The sequence below is a fragment of the Takifugu flavidus genome, chromosome 3, assembly GCF_003711565.1.
Source record: "Takifugu flavidus isolate HTHZ2018 chromosome 3, ASM371156v2, whole genome shotgun sequence".
Taxonomy (NCBI): domain Eukaryota; kingdom Metazoa; phylum Chordata; class Actinopteri; order Tetraodontiformes; family Tetraodontidae; genus Takifugu; species Takifugu flavidus.
The window spans coordinates 14,067,269-14,083,750 of NC_079522.1; the positions used below are offsets into that span (position 1 = coordinate 14,067,269).

The following is a 16,482-nucleotide window of genomic DNA, read 5'->3' on the forward strand; positions in this document are numbered from 1 at the left end:
GCCTTCTCCGGGTCAAGGAGGAGATCCTGCCCCAAGTGGAGGGGTTCAAGGACCTCGGGGTCTTGTTCACGAGTGAGGGGAGAATGGAGCGGGAGATCGACAGGCGGATCGGTGCGGCGTCCACAGTAATGCGGACTCTGCACCGGTCCGTTGTGGTGAAGAGAGAGCTGAGCCGAAAGGCGAAGCTCTCGATTTAGTGGTCGATCTTCGTTCCTACCCTCACCTATGGTCATGAGCTTTGGGTCATGACCGAAAGAACAAGATCACGGGTACAAGCGGCTGAAATGAGCTTCCTCCGTAGGGTGGCTGGGCTCTCCCTTAGAGACAGGGTGAGAAGCTCTGCCATCCAGGAGGAGCTCGGAGTAGAGTCGCTGCTCCTCCGCGTTGAGAGGAGCCAGATGGGGTGGCTTGGGCATCTAGTCAGGATGCCCCCTGGACGCCTCCCTGGTGAGGTGTTCAGGGCATGTCCCTCCGGTAGGAGACCCCCGGGAAGACCCAGGACACGTTGGAGAGACTATGTCTCTCGACTGGTCTGGGAACGCCTGGGGATCCCTCCAGATGAGCTGGAGGAGGTAGCTGGGGAGAGGGAAGTCTGGGCTTCTCTGCTTAGGCTGCTGCCCCGCGACCCGACCCCAGATAAGCGGTAGAGGATGGATGGATGGATGGTTTGATAGAAATGTGATCATTGTTAGAGCTAATTGAGAACAGTCTATCAAGTTGACCTTTGATTAAATAAATCATAAAGCAGAAAGACCTGGTTGCATTTATCCATTAACTCCAATATCTGAACGTGGGAATGGGAATAAGAAAGGTGCAGGTTGGGGTTATTCTGTCACGTTGGTGATGTTGGCTGGTTAACCAAGCATAGTTCGATCCCAGTACGTCAACATTTGTATTGTCACTGTGTCATAGAGGCAATGACAACATACTGGTTTGTCTTGTTTTTAACTGTACAGTAGGTTTTACATCCATCCAAGGAAACGGACCGATCATGTTCAGACTTTACACATCTCAACTTAAAGTGTGCAAAGGATTCTTCAGGTAGGAAAAACTGGTGGGTACTTTTTTGTTTTTTTTGAGGATTTGAACCCTGTGAAATTCTTATTTGGTTATTTTCCAGTCTTTAGTCCCTGACCACCATGGGATCATTAAAGACAGTCACCTGGTGTGACCTCCCTGGGTCAACGTCAAAACTTGCCCTCGAGGATGTCTCTCTGCAAATATGTTGTCACACCCAGTCACTATCTCTGAACGACTCTGAATGACAATCCCACCAAACTTGTGACTTGGAGCCATTTTCAACTTTGAAATCTCCTGGATGAGAGGGGGGGGGAAGGTCTGCCAAAATAACAGCTAATCTTATTTACCCTCTATTCCTTTTCTGTGAGGCCTTATTGAGTGTACAGGTCTCACTGACCAACGTGTGTGTTCTTTTCTTATCACTGGCACACACGACGGGACAGTTCGTTAGCTATAAGAATAATAACGTGACATGTCCTCGAATCCCGCCCCCCGCCCCCCCGGTTGATGCAGTAACAAGAAACAAGCGCGCACCCCCGATTGACGCTCTGATTGGCTCGTTTGCAGAAGCACGTGCACGGGCACAGAGGGTCGTTTTCTGTCGGTGATTAAGGAAGTGTGCAGTTGGTCATTATCCAGCCGGAAAACGTCTACATTTCATTTCAAAATAAAAGTACCACTAAAAGAGATTGGATGACCGTCGCTTCCCGGGCAACAAATGAAGTCGGGTTTAATCCCATGTTGATTTCGCACCATGTACATTTGGAGTTTCCTAGTGTAAAAAGTGTTTAATTCTAGACCTTTCAGCATTTTGACCCAAATTGAGACTTTAGATTCCATGTCCCGACCGGAAGTGTATCATTGCAGCCTTATTAAACATTCGCGTTAGCCAGGAAATAAAGCGCTTTTCCAATAGTTCATTATCCCTACAAATAAAATCTACTTTGTGGTTTTAGGCGATTGACTCGATCCCCCCCCTTCAAAGAGTCCTGTGGCTTTTTTTTTTGTTTTTTTTGGGACGACGAGCACTTTCCGTATGTTATGCAGAAGGTGTGACAGTGACAGAGCGACTTTGGCAGATAAAAGCAGCTAGCTTAAGTAGCTGTCTCCGTGAGCTAGGTCAAGCGCCTGTCGGGGTCCGTGCACAGCTCCGCTCAAGAGGCTTTTGGAACTCGTCTTTTCTCATTTTGTCAACCGAGTCTTTACTAAATGGCTTTAGTAGCAGCGCTCAGGCGGCTATCTCACGCTAGCTTAGGGTTCTATTCTTGGAGGGCGGCGGCAGCAACGCCGACTTTTGGTGCCTGGATTACGGGTCAGAGAAGTTTCACAGTCGGCTCCCAGCCGCTGAGGTAGGTCGACTTTGCTCCGATGTTTCGTAAAGTCAGTGGATGAAACAGTCACACATTTGTTAAATTTATGCAGGTGTGCTGGACTATGACATGGCAGAAACTTGGCGTCAACTTTTTGACTCTGTTTGCTTCAGAGGAGCAATTGTGCAGCGACCTTTAATGTGTTACATTTAAGGGAAGCTGAATTTAGTTTAATTACTATTAAGCGAAGGGGATTACTAATTACTAAACAGGAGGGGATCCCTTTGGACGTGGATGTGTAAGTTTTAATCAGCTTACTGGAATATGAGAGAATTACCAGTGCACTGGTTTATCATTCAAAAAGGAATAAAGTCAGAATGCTAATTTGCTATTTTATCCTGACTCCCAAGAGGAGACGAGGCTTAAGTGATCCATCTCTCCCCAGATACAAGGCCTTGATTAAAGCAGGGTAATGAAGGATAATGAAGCGCTGTCCTGCAGCTCAGGTTGAAGGTTTGTTGTGTTGAACTGGCCTTAAACTGCTCACACGTGTCCCTGTGCGCCCCCACCCCGTCCAAGGCCCCCCCACTATATACTGTATATAGTATATAGTGTACATATATATAACAGTACACTGTTGGCCACTATGTGCAGGTGAATGTTAAGTGTGAACTTCAGAAATGGTGGCACGGTTAATTCAATTGGAAAGAAAATACAGCCTTTAAGAAGACTTTTACACATGGTTTGGTCTTGTTTTTTTTTAGTTGGGCCTCAACAGTCATCTAGTATTACAGAATTGGTACACGTTGTTCTGTAGTGTTATATTAAAACAGGGGTGGCGGTGGACTTTGGTGTAGCGTGGTCAAGCAGAAATAAGTCATTGCTGCCTTATTTGGCTTTATTTTCTGCTGGATTCGGTTTAAATGAAGCATTGTTTAAGGCTACAGCAAAAACAGCTTGTGCGCGCACTAGATATCACATATTTTGTCCGAGAAATATAACTCCTGCAATCCCCTGATGGTGAGTATTTATTTATGTGCACATCTACTCTGGGAATCAATTAAAGTACGTTAAACATCAATTAACTAGTGTTACGGGTGCATTGTTGCGGTTGGCCACAAGAGGGCAGTCGCGTCGATCATTTTAGAGTCGAATCAAACGTTGCAGGATAAAACAAAGATCATTATTGTTTTAGAATAATTAATATCGTCGCAGTCTGTTGTACAGTGATGTGCTGTCTCTATCTTCAGGTCTGACAAGGTGACGGTGCACTTCATCAACAGAGATGGAGACAAGATCACGGTGAAAGGCTCGCCCGGAGAGTCATTGCTAGATGTTGTCATTAATGAGGACCTGGACATTGATGGCTTTGGTATGGAAACAATTTTGCAGGTTTGAATTGGACTCTAAAAGTTCTCCTTGCAACATTTAGTGAGAACTTTCGGTGTAGCCACTTGAGAGCAAAAGAATTAGGACTTCCTGCTGCTGTTCTGACAGCACTAGAGATTTGAGTACAAGGCGGTTTTATTGTTGTTTTTTTTAATAAAGTTTAGATTGGTGTGACGGCCCCATCCCTCTGGCCACTCATGTCTCATGAGCTTACATTAATACCGGTAGATCTGTCCTCACCCTGTCTCATTTTTTCCCCTGAACAGGAGCATGTGAGGGAACATTGGCCTGCTCTACATGCCATCTGATCTTTGAAGATGATGTCTTCAAGAAGCTGGGCCGAATCACAGATGAGGAAATGGACATGCTAGACTTGGCCTACGGCTTGACTGACACGTAAGGAACATACAAAAACGCACCTTTTCATTCATTACTACTTAATTTCTATTACTTCTTTGTGTTGTGTGGAGCCTCTCTATGGGCGTGTAAGTTGTCCTCACTGAAAAGATCCCAGCTGTAAATATGTCCTGGGGAGGTCAAATTCATTTTTCAAGTGTTGGAATGTTTTGATGTTGTCGTCCTTGACTAGCTGGTGTTGATAGCTTAGTCCTTGGTCCGTCCACCTCCTAAAACCAGTATCTAACTTGTTGGGGATGAAGGTCCTCGTAAGTCCAATGTTTGCTAATGATGAGGATCTTTGGCCGCCCCAAAGCCGATGCTGCATTCCACATTTTTAAAGTGGTTTTTGTCTGCAATTTCTCTCACAGGAGAGGCTAAAAAGGTGCTATTTTCTGAAATAGTTTTTAGCTAATTCTGGGACACTTTTTTGCCATTTAAATGTTGATATAATTTTGCCACCATCGTTTTAAAATAATTTTAAAAGCTACATTTCAACTGCTATATGCATGTATTTTTATTCCTAACTTGAGTCTATAAAGTGTGAAAGTAACAAAAGATGGCAAAAGTCAACAGATGTATAAAAGAAAACACTTCACGGTCACAAAAGTCTGGAACTTTTTTTGTACCTTGTTGAATTGGAACATATGTTTTAAGGTAAATTACAGTGCTTTTCTTATCAACACACAGCCCAATAACTATAAAGAGACTTTTTAGAATGTCTTTTTTCACAACCAAACTTTAGACTATTCCCACATGTTGATGTCATCCCTGCCGTCTTCCTCTTCAGATCCCGTCTAGGTTGCCAGGTCTGTCTGTCGAAGTCTCTGGACGGATTAGTGGCCAAGGTCCCAGAGAGCGTTGCAGATGCCCGACAGAGCCAAGATGGATAATCTCGACTGGGAACACTTGAACACAGTCAGTGTAGTTGGGCCTAAAGGTACCTGTGCACGGGGATGATGGGCGGTGTAAATGTCTTCAGCAAAGCTGTCTCCACTCAGCTGCCACAGCAAGTCCCGGGCGACTACATCCAACCTTCACGATGATGCTCAAATGGCCAAAAACTAGCTTCCATAGAAAGTAAGATTCAGGCGTGTGAAATGTGATTTAAACAAAGACAAACCTTTGATACATTGGTATAATCCTCAAGCCTAAAGAGTGCGTATGGCATTACAAACCATACCTGTAACCGAATGTCGCTGCTGTACACCTCCAGTTTTTAGACATTCCTTTTTTTTTAAGTATCTTTTTTTCCCCCCCTCACATGCAACTGAATTGCCACCATAATTAATATCAACCACTTCAGCATATTGTTTAGGGTGGCCAGAACTGTCTGTTGATGTTGAACCAACATTTAATCTTTTCTAGATATGTTTAACCTTGTGTTTATTTCTGTATTCATATAGTCAGGGTGTGATTGTATATTTAGGTCACATCTGTGTGGATTAGAGGGGGAAACAGCAATGTCATGATAAACTTTAACTGCATATTATACCATCGGTCTTCACATGTTCTGAGGTACATGTGCTCTCACTAGTTATCCAAACAGATAATTACACTCTTAGATTTTTTTAAACCAAACTTTTTATTTATAAATGCATATTTTTGGGGTTTGACTATTTCTGACCCAAATTTAAGCAGGAAAGAAATGTACCCAGCTGACTTCTGGAATCATAAATATTAGGACAGGATGAACGTTATTTCAAATCAATGTCAAGTGAGACTACTAAATGTTAATTAAAATGTGAAATAAAAGAATAAATATAAAGAGGCATTTCAAGTGTTTGTGACAAGACTTGTTTTTATGATATGCGGGTCGGTCCGGCTGTGACTGAAGAGCTGCCGATTCAGTCACATCTAATTTGTCGTTAAATTACTTAATGTGGCAACTTAAGGGCTCCATGAATCAAGAAGCAGTCCAAATGTAACGGAAATTAATCAACCTCTAAATTAAATCAAACTTATCCACAAATGTTGTGTTTTTACTTCCAGGTATTGTCATTTAGTAAACCAATATCCTATCCAAGGAAGCGGATGCTCAGGCAAAGACACTAGAACAGTACAAAAACAATATTTTGCTTGTCCGTTTTTAACTATGTTCACAAAAGCTGAATAATCCTTTTTAACTTATCAGGTCAAAACGGTTTCTGTAGATATTGTATCATTCAAATGATGAAAAAGGCAACACTGGGTCGTTCTAACTAAATCTTAAGATTAGGACTAAATCTGAAATCCAAACAAGAGTTTCAGTTAGATTTGGTGCCTCTCTCGCTTTAAATGTGCAACTATGATGGGTTCAAATCTGGCCGTCGGCATTGTTGAGGTCAAACATTAAAGAAAACAAATGTCCTTAAACCTTTTGATGTTGAAATCAGCAGTGAAGTGTTACGATGATGTTGTTGACTAGCTGGCCTCAAACGTAGGATTCTTCAGCAAACAGAAGCTGCTCAAAGTCCACGTCTGCCGTGGGGTCGTTGCATCTCTTCAACCATTCCCTGCGACTCTCGACCAGGGCCAGCGCCACCTGCTGGCTGCTGTGTGGGCTACTGTCAGGGTGGGAGCTGAAGTAATCCCGCACCGCCTTGGTAGCACATGGGGAGAGGCAGAAACGGGCCTTGGGTTTCTCCCCCTGTGAACCAATATCCACCTCGGTGACCTTCAGCCCCGGGTCGCTGGGCAGCCTCGCTCGCGTGACCCCAGAGGACCTGTCAATCACCTGACGCCCAGGTTCTGACCCCCTCCGCTGGTAGAGCCTGGAGCTGCGCTGCTCCTCCGCTGCCTTGCTTTGCTTCAGCAAAGTGAAAGGGGAACTACTTTCCTTCATAAATAACGGCGGCGACGGCCGGTTCGGCGTTTTCTCCTCACTTCCTGTGTTGTGCTTGCTGGGGTTTTCGCTCGGCAGCAGCGACTCTGAAGAATGGAACCAGGATGGTTTAGAAAAGCTGAGGCTCCCTGTCGAGCGGTGGTGGGGCGGCGGGCTGAAGGGGCCCCGCTTCAGGTGCTGGTCGCTGTGCCCGTCCTTCCCCGGGAGCAGACATGCGCGGCTGCCATCTGCTCCGGCTCTTGACACCCTGCTGGATGGTTTCTGCTGAGGCCGGTTGTTGGAGATCGCGGGCTGTTCTCCCCTCTCGCCTGCTTTTCCTTTCTCTGAGGCGTGTTTCCCAAATGTGAGTGACTTATGACTGGGTCCTCCCTGTTGTTAGGAGAAAAGAAAAGGCTCTTCATCCCAGGCATAAAGGATACATGTTTTATCAGTGTGGATGGACAGACTGTCTAAGACAAAAAGAATCAGTTTTGCTCCCGAGTTATGTAGAAACAAGCGGCTGTCGGGCAGCAGCTAACGTTGATGAACCTCGGTGCGTTCAGGTGCACGGCAGCAGTAATCGCTCTACTTTAAGACTGAAGTGTTAAATTGGTATTAGAGGTGCAGTTAAGAGCGGCCTAGTCCGACTCACCCCGGATTTGTCCTCCTCCTGTGCCAAATTGTCTTGTTGGGTTAGCGACAGTCTCCGGCCTTTCTTCAGCCAAGAGTTTGGGTGGAGGCTCTGGCAGCTTTTCAGGGTCCCCCAGGTGAGTGGTTCTTTTGGTGGGGAGCCTTTAGGACAGCAGCTGTGCTCGGGGGGGGCGCCGGAGGGTTGAGGATTGCTCGTGGTGGAGCTTGCAGAAGGTAGATTTGTCCTGGATATGTAGAGTCCCCGTCTCCTCACCCAGGTGATGTCGCTGTCAAGGGAGTCCGGAGAGTCCAAGGAGGAGCGAGTCGGGTCAGGGGAGATGGAGGACAGGCTGGAGGAGCTTGCCTCCAGACCTGCTGACGTCCCACCTCCCTTCTTGGTCTCGCCACAGGGGTTTGGAGGCTGACTGGGAAGCTCTTCACTATTGGCATCATCCATCCCTGAAGCGCACGGCCTAAATTTGGCCACATACGTTATGGCCGGCTCCGAGCAACGGCGCTCTCTGCTCCCCGAGTTTACGGTCTGTGTGTCCCGGCTGACGTAGGAGACGCCTGGCTTCAGCCTCCTGGCTCTGTGTCTTTCCAGCGGGTGAACCTTCAGCCTGGGCTCGCTGTCGGGTTGGGCCTGGAGGATCTCCGGGTCGGTGTCCTGGTCGCAGTCGCTGAACGTGAGGATGGAATCCAGGCTGCCTCGTAGCGTTTCGGCTCTGAGCTGTCTTCTGTTGCAGAAGCTGGGGGAGCTGCTGCTGTGGTCCAGCTCGTTCTCTAGACTGTCGTAGGACGAGTCGGTCATCGGGTAGAACCACTCTGAGGAGGAGAGAGCCATGATTGCTGCTGTAGCAAAATGTTTCCCTTTTAGAAGAGCTTGAACAAAGTCATGACCAACAGGTTTTACCTGATCCCGTCTCCTCCGGGGGAGGTTGGGGGGGTGGTCCTCCATACAGTGAGGAAGGATCCTCTCCCAGAATCTGCCGACAGTGTTCGATCATGAACTTGACCAGTTCGCATACCTGGAGAAAGAGAAGAAGACTGATATCAGTTCTACATTTTAGGAAGTAACGTTCCCTCTTTCAGAGCTGAGAGTGGTGTTGTTACCCCCCCTCCCCTCATCCTCATGAACAAGGCCTTCATAGTTTCTGCAGGTCAAATAGTCAAGCTGTTCTATAAAAAAAGTTTGTAAGTTCTAATTCTGGAGAAAAGCCCCAAAGAATACAGAAGTAACAATCAGCTGACATTTGAGGATAAAACATTTCTTGAAGCAACATTTTCGAGACTCAAAAACACTCTAATGTGCTGTAAAGATTTTTAAAGATAATTTGTTGTTTTCCTAATTTGAAAAGAGTTTATTATACTGACGCGGCATGATGCTGAAAAGTTAGTCCATGCATTTGTTCCTTCCAGGCTGGACTATTGTAATTCTTTATTATCAGGGTGTCCAAACAACTCTTTAAGAAGCCTCCAGCTGATCCAAAATGCTGCAGCCAGAGTTCTGACAGGTATTGACAAAAGGATCACATAACTCCTGTAATGGCGTCGCTTCATTGGCTGCCCGTTAAATTTAGAATAATTTTTAAAACCCTTCTTTTGACCTACAAGGTCCTCAGAGGCCTAGCTCCATCCTTCCTGGAGGAGCTAGTGATACCTTATCAGCTCAATAGACCGCTCCGCTCTCAGAATGCTGGTCTATTGTGGTTCCCAGAGTTTCTAGGAGTATAATGGGGGGCCGAGCATTTAGCTACCAGGCCCCCCTACTATGGAACCAGCTCCCTGTCTAGGTACTGGAGGCTGACTCCATCGCTACTTTAAAGATCAGACTCAAAACCTTCCTCTTTGAAAAAGCTTATTGTTACTAATTCTGTAGTTACAGTTATTATCCTAGACAAATTATCATATTTCAACAAATTGTTACGTTAACATCTTAGTTATGCTACTACAGTATAGGCCGGGGCTGCAGGGGTCCAGAAACATGATCACCTGACAGGTCCTCTATCACCCCACTGGGCCACCCTGCCCCACCCTCTCCCCTCCTGCCCTGCCCTCTCCTCTCTCTCCTCTCCTCTCCTCTCCTGCCCTCTCCTCTCCTCTCCTGCCCTCTCCTCCTCTCCTCCTCTCCTCTCCTCTCCTCTCCTCCTCCCTCTTCTCTCCTCTCCTCCCTCTCCCCTCCTCTCTCCTCTCTCTCTCCTCTCCTCTCCTCTCCTGCCCTCTCCTCTCCTCTCCTCTCCTTCCCTCTCTCTCTCTCCTCTCCTCCCTCTTCTCTCCTCTCCTCTCCTCCCTCTTCTCTCCTCTCCTCTCTCCTCCCTCTCCTCTCCTCTCCTCTCCTCTCCTCTCCTCTCCTCTCCTCTCCTCTCCTCTCCTCCTCTCCTCTCTCCTCCTCTCCTCTCCTCTCCTCTCCTCTCCTCTCCTCGTCCTCCTCTCCTCTCCTCTCCTCTCTCCTCCTCTCTCTCCTCTCCTCTCCTCTCCTCTCCTCTCGCTCTCCTCTCCTCTCCTCTCCTCCCTCCTCGTCTCCTCATCCCTCTCTCCTCTCCTCTCCTCCCTCTCCTCTCCTCTCCTCCTCTCCGTCTCTCCTCTCCTCTCCTCCCTCTCCTCCTCTCCTCTCCTCTCCTCTCTCCTCTCCTCTCCTCTCCTCTCCTCTCCTGCTCAGTTCAGGGTGCCAAAGTCACTATGGCACTTCTCAAGTCTGGGTCACTGGTTAATATTTGAAATAAAATATCAGTTTCCCGTCTTATAAAACCTGTCGTGTGTGTGCTGTGGGTCTAATCTGTGTCTCAGAAGCTTCTGTCCCTGAAAGTTCAATTGTTCAACGGTGCAAGGTCCAGGTTCTGCTCTTACCTTCTTGGTTCCTTCTCCCTCTGCCTCATTGCTACAAGGCGCTCCGGGAGGCCAAAGCATGCTGGGAGCAATGCAGACTGATAAATTGAAACTGGTCATCTGGTTCTCCTGGGCATTGCCCTGGATGCCATGCAGCATGGCCAGCAGGTAGCGCAGCAGGAGGGCGTTCTCGTTAGGCAAGCGGGAAATCATTCTGCAGGAAGGAAGAGGAGCGAATGTGCTTCTGCATCCTGAATTCTCCTGGATAGAAATGTGTAATATGGCGCGTGAGCATGTGTGTACCTCTTAATGTCCTGAACTTGCTCTTCTTCCTCGTCCTCTTCATCCAACACATCCATCCATTCTTCGTGTAGCTCAGAGCACAACAAGCTGCCGGGGATGCTGCGTAGGAAATCCTGAAAACAAAAACGATCACCCTTTTTCTTGATTTCGGAACTTCCTGGCTTTAGTCAACAAATGTTATACATGTGTGTGTGTGTATTTTGTTGGTGCACCGTACTTAAGGGAGGCTTTATTATCCTTTCAGATGAGAGATTATAATTCTGATCCCATTACACATCCATTCTGAACAGCTTGTCCTGCTAATGTTCTAGTGCTGCATGCTGTAGTCACGCGGAAGCTGATGCCCACAAATGTGGGTCATAAGCTGCCTGACGTGATTGGCCAAAACTGCGTTGGATTATTATTCCAGCTCAACAGGTGGGATGACTATTCCTGCTTTTAGGAGCGTGTCGGGTGCTTCGCTTTCTTCCTGGGGTCAAACCTTAAAGACTCCAGCGATGACAAATACGTGGTCTCTTGTTAGAGGAAGTTGAAAGTTGCCGCTGTCCAGAGTGTCCCTCAGTTCCCTGACAGCCCGAGCACCTGCTGGACGGCGGAAGATCCCCCTCGTCCACGAGCCCTCAGCATACAGGAAGGCGAGCATGTCCTGAGGAGAGACAAAGAATTGATCATTAAAGCATAACAAAAAGATGAAAACTGAGCTTTTATGATGCCTTAAACATTCTTTTGAAAAATATGAATGCAGACTAGTTGATGGTGCCAGAGGTGGGTGTTTTCTCATGAATCCACTTATTAGCTGTTATCAGACTCATCAGTGCACTTGAATCTATACTGAAGAGAGAAATCTAGTGAATACAGTTACATTTTACTTGTAGAGCAACAATTTTGGGGGTGGGGGGGTAATTTGATACTTTAATCAGAACAGGCAGCAGCATTTTACAGTCATTTTGTAGCAGGAAATAAGAATAAAGTCAAAAAATGTTCCAAGTGAACTTAAATTCCATTTGTTAGTTGACTTGGATACACATCAACTCACCATAACTGGCTTTGGCAGAGCACCGTCGATACACACGGAGCCGAGCGGCTGGCCGAACAGACAGCCGCGGGGTGTGCTGAGACTTGGGTCGTTCAGGTGAGAGGAGGAACCTCTCCAGAAGGCCCAGCCAATAAAGGAACGCCTCCTCTTTAATGGCTTTTGTGGCAGCTCTGAAAACACCACAATTAATGTTGATTTATGGTCACTCTTCAGATCAAAAAACCTGCAAATGAACTGACCTGCAGGTAAGTTCTGTGTGTCTGTGGGACGAGGCTTCAGGATGAATTGGCACTGCTTGTACACCTGTAGCTGTTCCATCTGCAGGGCGACCTGTCTGTCCACAGGCGGAGCAGCCGTGTCCCTCCCTTCACCTCCCGGAGACGGGGTCGGTATCACATGACTCATCTGGATACTGAAGGGAAACTCGTGACCTGGGAGAGACGGGAACTGACAATAGTACTCCCTGAGGGCCCAGCAGCTGCTGTTGCATACACTCCTCTGGGCATGGACAAATCTGCCCCTTTCCCTCACTGACCGATTAAAGGATAGGGGACGTTGTCCTTCTTGGAGATCACCCACAGCTGGAAATCTTTCACATTCCCCTGAATGAAGCACACAGATATATTCACTCACAGCTCTAAAGGCCTTCTCCAACATGATGCCTTGGCCCAAACCACAGTGTTCCAGAGGGACAAAGCTCCATATTCTTCAGATCTCACATGCTGTGGTTGTATCACATGCAGCTGGCACAGATTTAATCCACTTCAGGGAAGACACCCCTCATTTAATACGGTTTGTGTAGAAATGTATGGCTGTAGAGCGGCTCCTCATAACATGGTCTAGTCTGTAAGGACCAAGATGTGGTACTCGCTCCAATCAGCAGCCTCAATTACTCACTATGACGCCGAACTGTTGCAGGGCCAGTCGCACCACCTCATTGGTCGAATCCCAGTTGCTGACCGGGAGTGTCTTGGTCTAATCGGGACGAGAGGAATAAACACACCACAAGTGTGTTGTGCTATTCTGCACTGACAGAACATCATTGGATTTAGGACATTTACAGCTGTAAACAGCTGTCCGTGTAAACTTACCACTGCAAAAGTATTGATTCCCTTTCCATAGACCCTTAGAGGAATGGTTTTAGGTTCTTCGTTCTCCTTCTCCTCCTTTATCCGACTGCAGAGAGAACAGGTGTGAGAGTTCATACAATCAAAGACACATGGGTTTGACTGAGGGAAGAGTGCACCTTTTGAGTCTCAAGAACCATTTCTCTTTGTCTTCTGTTGAGCTGAGGGGGGACACAGAAGCATTATATGTATTAATGAAGCATTATATGTATTAATGCACCAGATTTGTGTATGACAGTACAACAGGTTTTATTTAGTGTGTGTGAGTTACCTGAATGTAGCAACGTAGTTGCAGGTGGGCCAGCCCATCACAAAGCTCCTCTCTGGGCTCGTGCTCCCCTCATAGACCTCGTCCGTGTAGCCTGTCGTCCACATCTGGCACACACGCACCTGAGCCTTCCGCTTAAAGTTGTTGGCTGATCTGGCAACATGGAGACAAAAGACCCACAAAGAAGATTAACCTGCTTCAGTTAAACTAAACGGTTTCCTCGGTGATGTACCAAGCACTTACTTGGCTTTGCTGATCACCAGTATGTCTGTGAAGAGGAAGAGGTGTCTGTCTTGAGTCTGCATCCCTGTTCGGAGTTGGACGTGTCCATGGAGGAGGAACGACCTATCAAAGCCGGCGAGGAAAGACTGGACCAATGAGCATCTCTCTGGGAACACAGGAAGCTGGAAGCTCTCTCTGGAAGAGACACATGAGCAGAGAAAAAAAAATCTTCATGAAAATATCCCCTTTTCCATGATTAAATTGATATTTAATTTCCCCAATTAACACCAAACCGTCTAGTCAACCTTTACTGTTCAAAGATTTTCACAAGGGTTAATGAAGAAGACTGAACAAAGAGGCACTCGCACCCTGTTTACTATCAGGCTGAGTCAGTGTCTCGGACTGGATTAGTCTCTTCAGATCTGCATCTATAGCCAAAATATCTGACTGATAGATTAGAGTTGCATGAGCCTCTCTGACTTGAGCTTTTGGATTAAAAACAAAACTATAAAAAGCTTCTTACAAGTTTCTACAGTAAACTTTTTTTTTTTTTAAATGGGGTGATAAGCTTGAGTTGAAAGTTGAATCTATTGACAGAGCAGAGAAATAATAATAATAATTAAATTAAATCCTTTTCAAGGCAAAAACTCACTGATAATACTGAAAAATGACCATATCTCAAATGTGGGCATTTGTTGAGAGATGAGCAGCAAGATGCATGAGTTGGGGGGGAAGGGGGGGTTAAAACCCCACCAGGCCTTCTGAGACATATCTGTGCTGATATTCTTTGTTTTCTCAGCTCATATGTTCAAACATGGAGCTATTAATAAATGCCTGATCCTCTGATGAGTCAAGTTCATGGAGGATTATCTATCAAGTGGATCCAATTCTTCGGGAGCGCATGAGTATTTACAGTCGGTAATCGTACAGTACCTGGAGAGCGTCTTGGACCTGGTGAGAGCCTTTGTGATGACCAGAGATGGAGCCGACTGGCGTCGATAACTCTGATACTTCATCCGCTGCAAGAAACAAATGAAGATGATGTAAAAACAACCCCCTGCTTCACTGACAGATAGAAAATATCCTTTACGAGAATGTGCTGCAGCTCTGTTACACTTCTGATGGGCAAAAAAGCAGCTAAAACACTGCACAAGCTCAGAAATGAAAGGGAGAACATTGCCTTCAGCTGTCATCGAACGCATTTCTCCAGGTCATCATCTTAACTATTCCTCACAACAGACAGTGAAACAGGTGACTCTAAACCCAGAGGAAGGTCACCAGGTGAAGACTAGGCAGGTGAGTATTTTCGCAGTCTATGCCTGGGACCTTTAGTAAACATCACCTGCAGCTTTCATGGCCTCTTAAAATCATTGACAGTTACTACGGTGTTACAGGGACTCGGCCTTTGCAAACATGGTATTCTCAACATTAAATCTAAAAAAACCCCAGAAAACTCTTAATATATTAAATAGATCACCGATTCAGTCCAATAATGTAAATTTTGTCCTATTTTGTGCCTCTAACTATAAATGCTGCAGCTAATAAGTATCGTTTTGATTAAAAACTTAACTACATCTACTGTGTGATAGAATGAATACAAAAAACGCTGTTCGGTTTGGTTTGGAAGAGCCCAAATGCTGGTAAAATCTGGTTGACAAATGATGTCACACCTTCCACCAGTCCAACACTGAGCACACACTTTTCACAACACGGTATGATTTAGCACGGTTCACACTGAGGTGGCACATTTTAACCCTGAAACAAATCTATAGGGCTTTGTTGAGGTGCTGGAGTCTCAGTTTGTGTTATTTTATCTAAAATGTCACACAAAGTGAATAAAAAAAAGTGAAGTCAGAGAGAGTGATCCAGAGTTTGGAGCAAATAGGTCATTAATGCAACCAAAAATCAATGCTGGCCTCACTGCTACCATCCTGAGAAATAAAACAAAGCTTATATTTAACAATGGATGCATCAGAGAACAGTACACCACCGTTAAACTTAATGAGTTTTAAAACTGATAAAACTGTTAAAATATAATTGGAAATGTTAGTTTATTTTACCAAGACTTTTTAAAATACAAGAATTTAAAAATAAATCTTATTGAATTTTACAAAAGACGTGTGTTTCCTAATTATTTGCTTAACTAACAATAGTGACCTGCATCATTCGTTAATTACCCTACTGGTGGTTTTAATCCTCTAATACTGGTTTAAAGCCCCTTCACCGTCACTTTCTCGTATCTCCAATCGGGCTGTTTATTTTTCAGGATTTTGCAGTTGTCGTAATGTGTTCGCCATGGTCGTGGCGGGTTCCGAACATTTGTCTTTTGGGTGACACTTTTGGAAACGTCTTGATGTCTGAACTCACTCCTCTTCCCTCATTCATGCAGCTATAAAATGACGTTTTTCCCCCCTTTGAATCCGCCAAATCGAGGCATGATTAAATATTTTACGCAATTTTATAAATAGATTTGTAGAACCCTAAATCTAAAACCTAAATAATCGATCATACTGCAGCTATAAAACATTTATTGACGCGGCCAGTCTCTGATGAAACCTGTCTTACCCGTTTGCTCGCCTGGTGCCCACCGCCCCGTCCGAGGCTCTCCGGCCGCTGCTGTGGAGACAGGTTGTCCATCCAGCCTCCAGACACCGAGCGGTTCAATGTCCCGCTGTCCTCGGATGGTGTAGGGGAGACACAAATCTCATTAATAAGCCCCGGAGGAGCGACAGCATCTTAATAGAAAAGTTTCACGAGCATAGCGCGTTTCCCGAAAAATGACTTGCGAGGAGGGGAAGGCTGTACATAAAATTGGATCAAACTAAGACAAACTCAGTTATTCCAGCGATTTCTCTCTGTGGTCACCATCAGTGAAAGGCTGTGCTGCGTCCCAAGCACCTCCCGTCTGGATTATCACTTGTTGTGCCACCTCTTAATGCGCCTTTACGCACTGAAGGGAGGCGGCGCCGACACGCTGCAAAAATAGATTGGGCTATTTTTGACAGCAGACGCTCAGTTTAACCCTAAAAAAAGTAATGATCCGAGTCAGGGGAGACCATTTTTGCTTTTGGGGATGGTTTCAAATACATTATTTATGTACATTGTGTGACAGGAGATCAGAACATAAGCGTGAAAGTATTCTGAAGACATTA

At 45.9% G+C, this 16,482-nt stretch overlaps 2 protein-coding genes across 4 annotated transcripts; one reads left to right on the plus strand and one right to left on the minus strand.

Annotated features, from left to right (window-relative positions):
- Window positions 1-1,898: 1,898 nt before the first annotated feature.
- Window positions 1,899-5,889, plus strand: LOC130522825 (adrenodoxin, mitochondrial-like). The gene is made up of 4 exons (XM_057027578.1): window positions 1,899-2,369; window positions 3,581-3,702; window positions 3,986-4,115; window positions 4,906-5,889. The coding sequence occupies exons 1-4, from the start codon at window positions 2,230-2,232 to the stop codon at window positions 5,006-5,008; spliced, it is 495 nt and encodes a 164-aa protein (XP_056883558.1). The 5' UTR covers window positions 1,899-2,229; the 3' UTR covers window positions 5,009-5,889.
- On the minus strand, window positions 5,210-16,247 carry LOC130522824 (rho GTPase-activating protein 20-like). 3 transcript variants are annotated; one of them, XR_008949724.1, is made up of 17 exons: window positions 15,896-16,247; window positions 14,264-14,349; window positions 13,352-13,525; window positions 13,112-13,261; window positions 12,960-13,001; window positions 12,805-12,889; window positions 12,611-12,688; window positions 12,249-12,315; window positions 11,953-12,144; window positions 11,714-11,883; window positions 11,159-11,323; window positions 10,678-10,790; window positions 10,396-10,588; window positions 8,462-8,576; window positions 7,571-8,373; window positions 5,398-7,308; window positions 5,210-5,360 (listed from the first exon to the last, which is right to left on the minus strand). XR_008949724.1 is itself a non-coding variant. In XM_057027576.1 (16 exons), the coding sequence occupies exons 1-16, from the start codon at window positions 15,965-15,967 to the stop codon at window positions 6,529-6,531; spliced, it is 3,285 nt and encodes a 1,094-aa protein (XP_056883556.1). In that variant the 5' UTR covers window positions 15,968-16,247; the 3' UTR covers window positions 5,210-6,528. The 3 variants fall into 3 exon arrangements, 2 of the variants coding, with proteins under 2 accessions (XP_056883556.1, XP_056883557.1); XM_057027576.1 differs by having other exon boundaries at window positions 5,210-7,308; XM_057027577.1 differs by lacking the exon at window positions 15,896-16,247 and having other exon boundaries at window positions 5,210-7,308; window positions 13,112-13,256; window positions 14,264-14,286.
- Window positions 16,248-16,482: the final 235 nt, after the last annotated feature.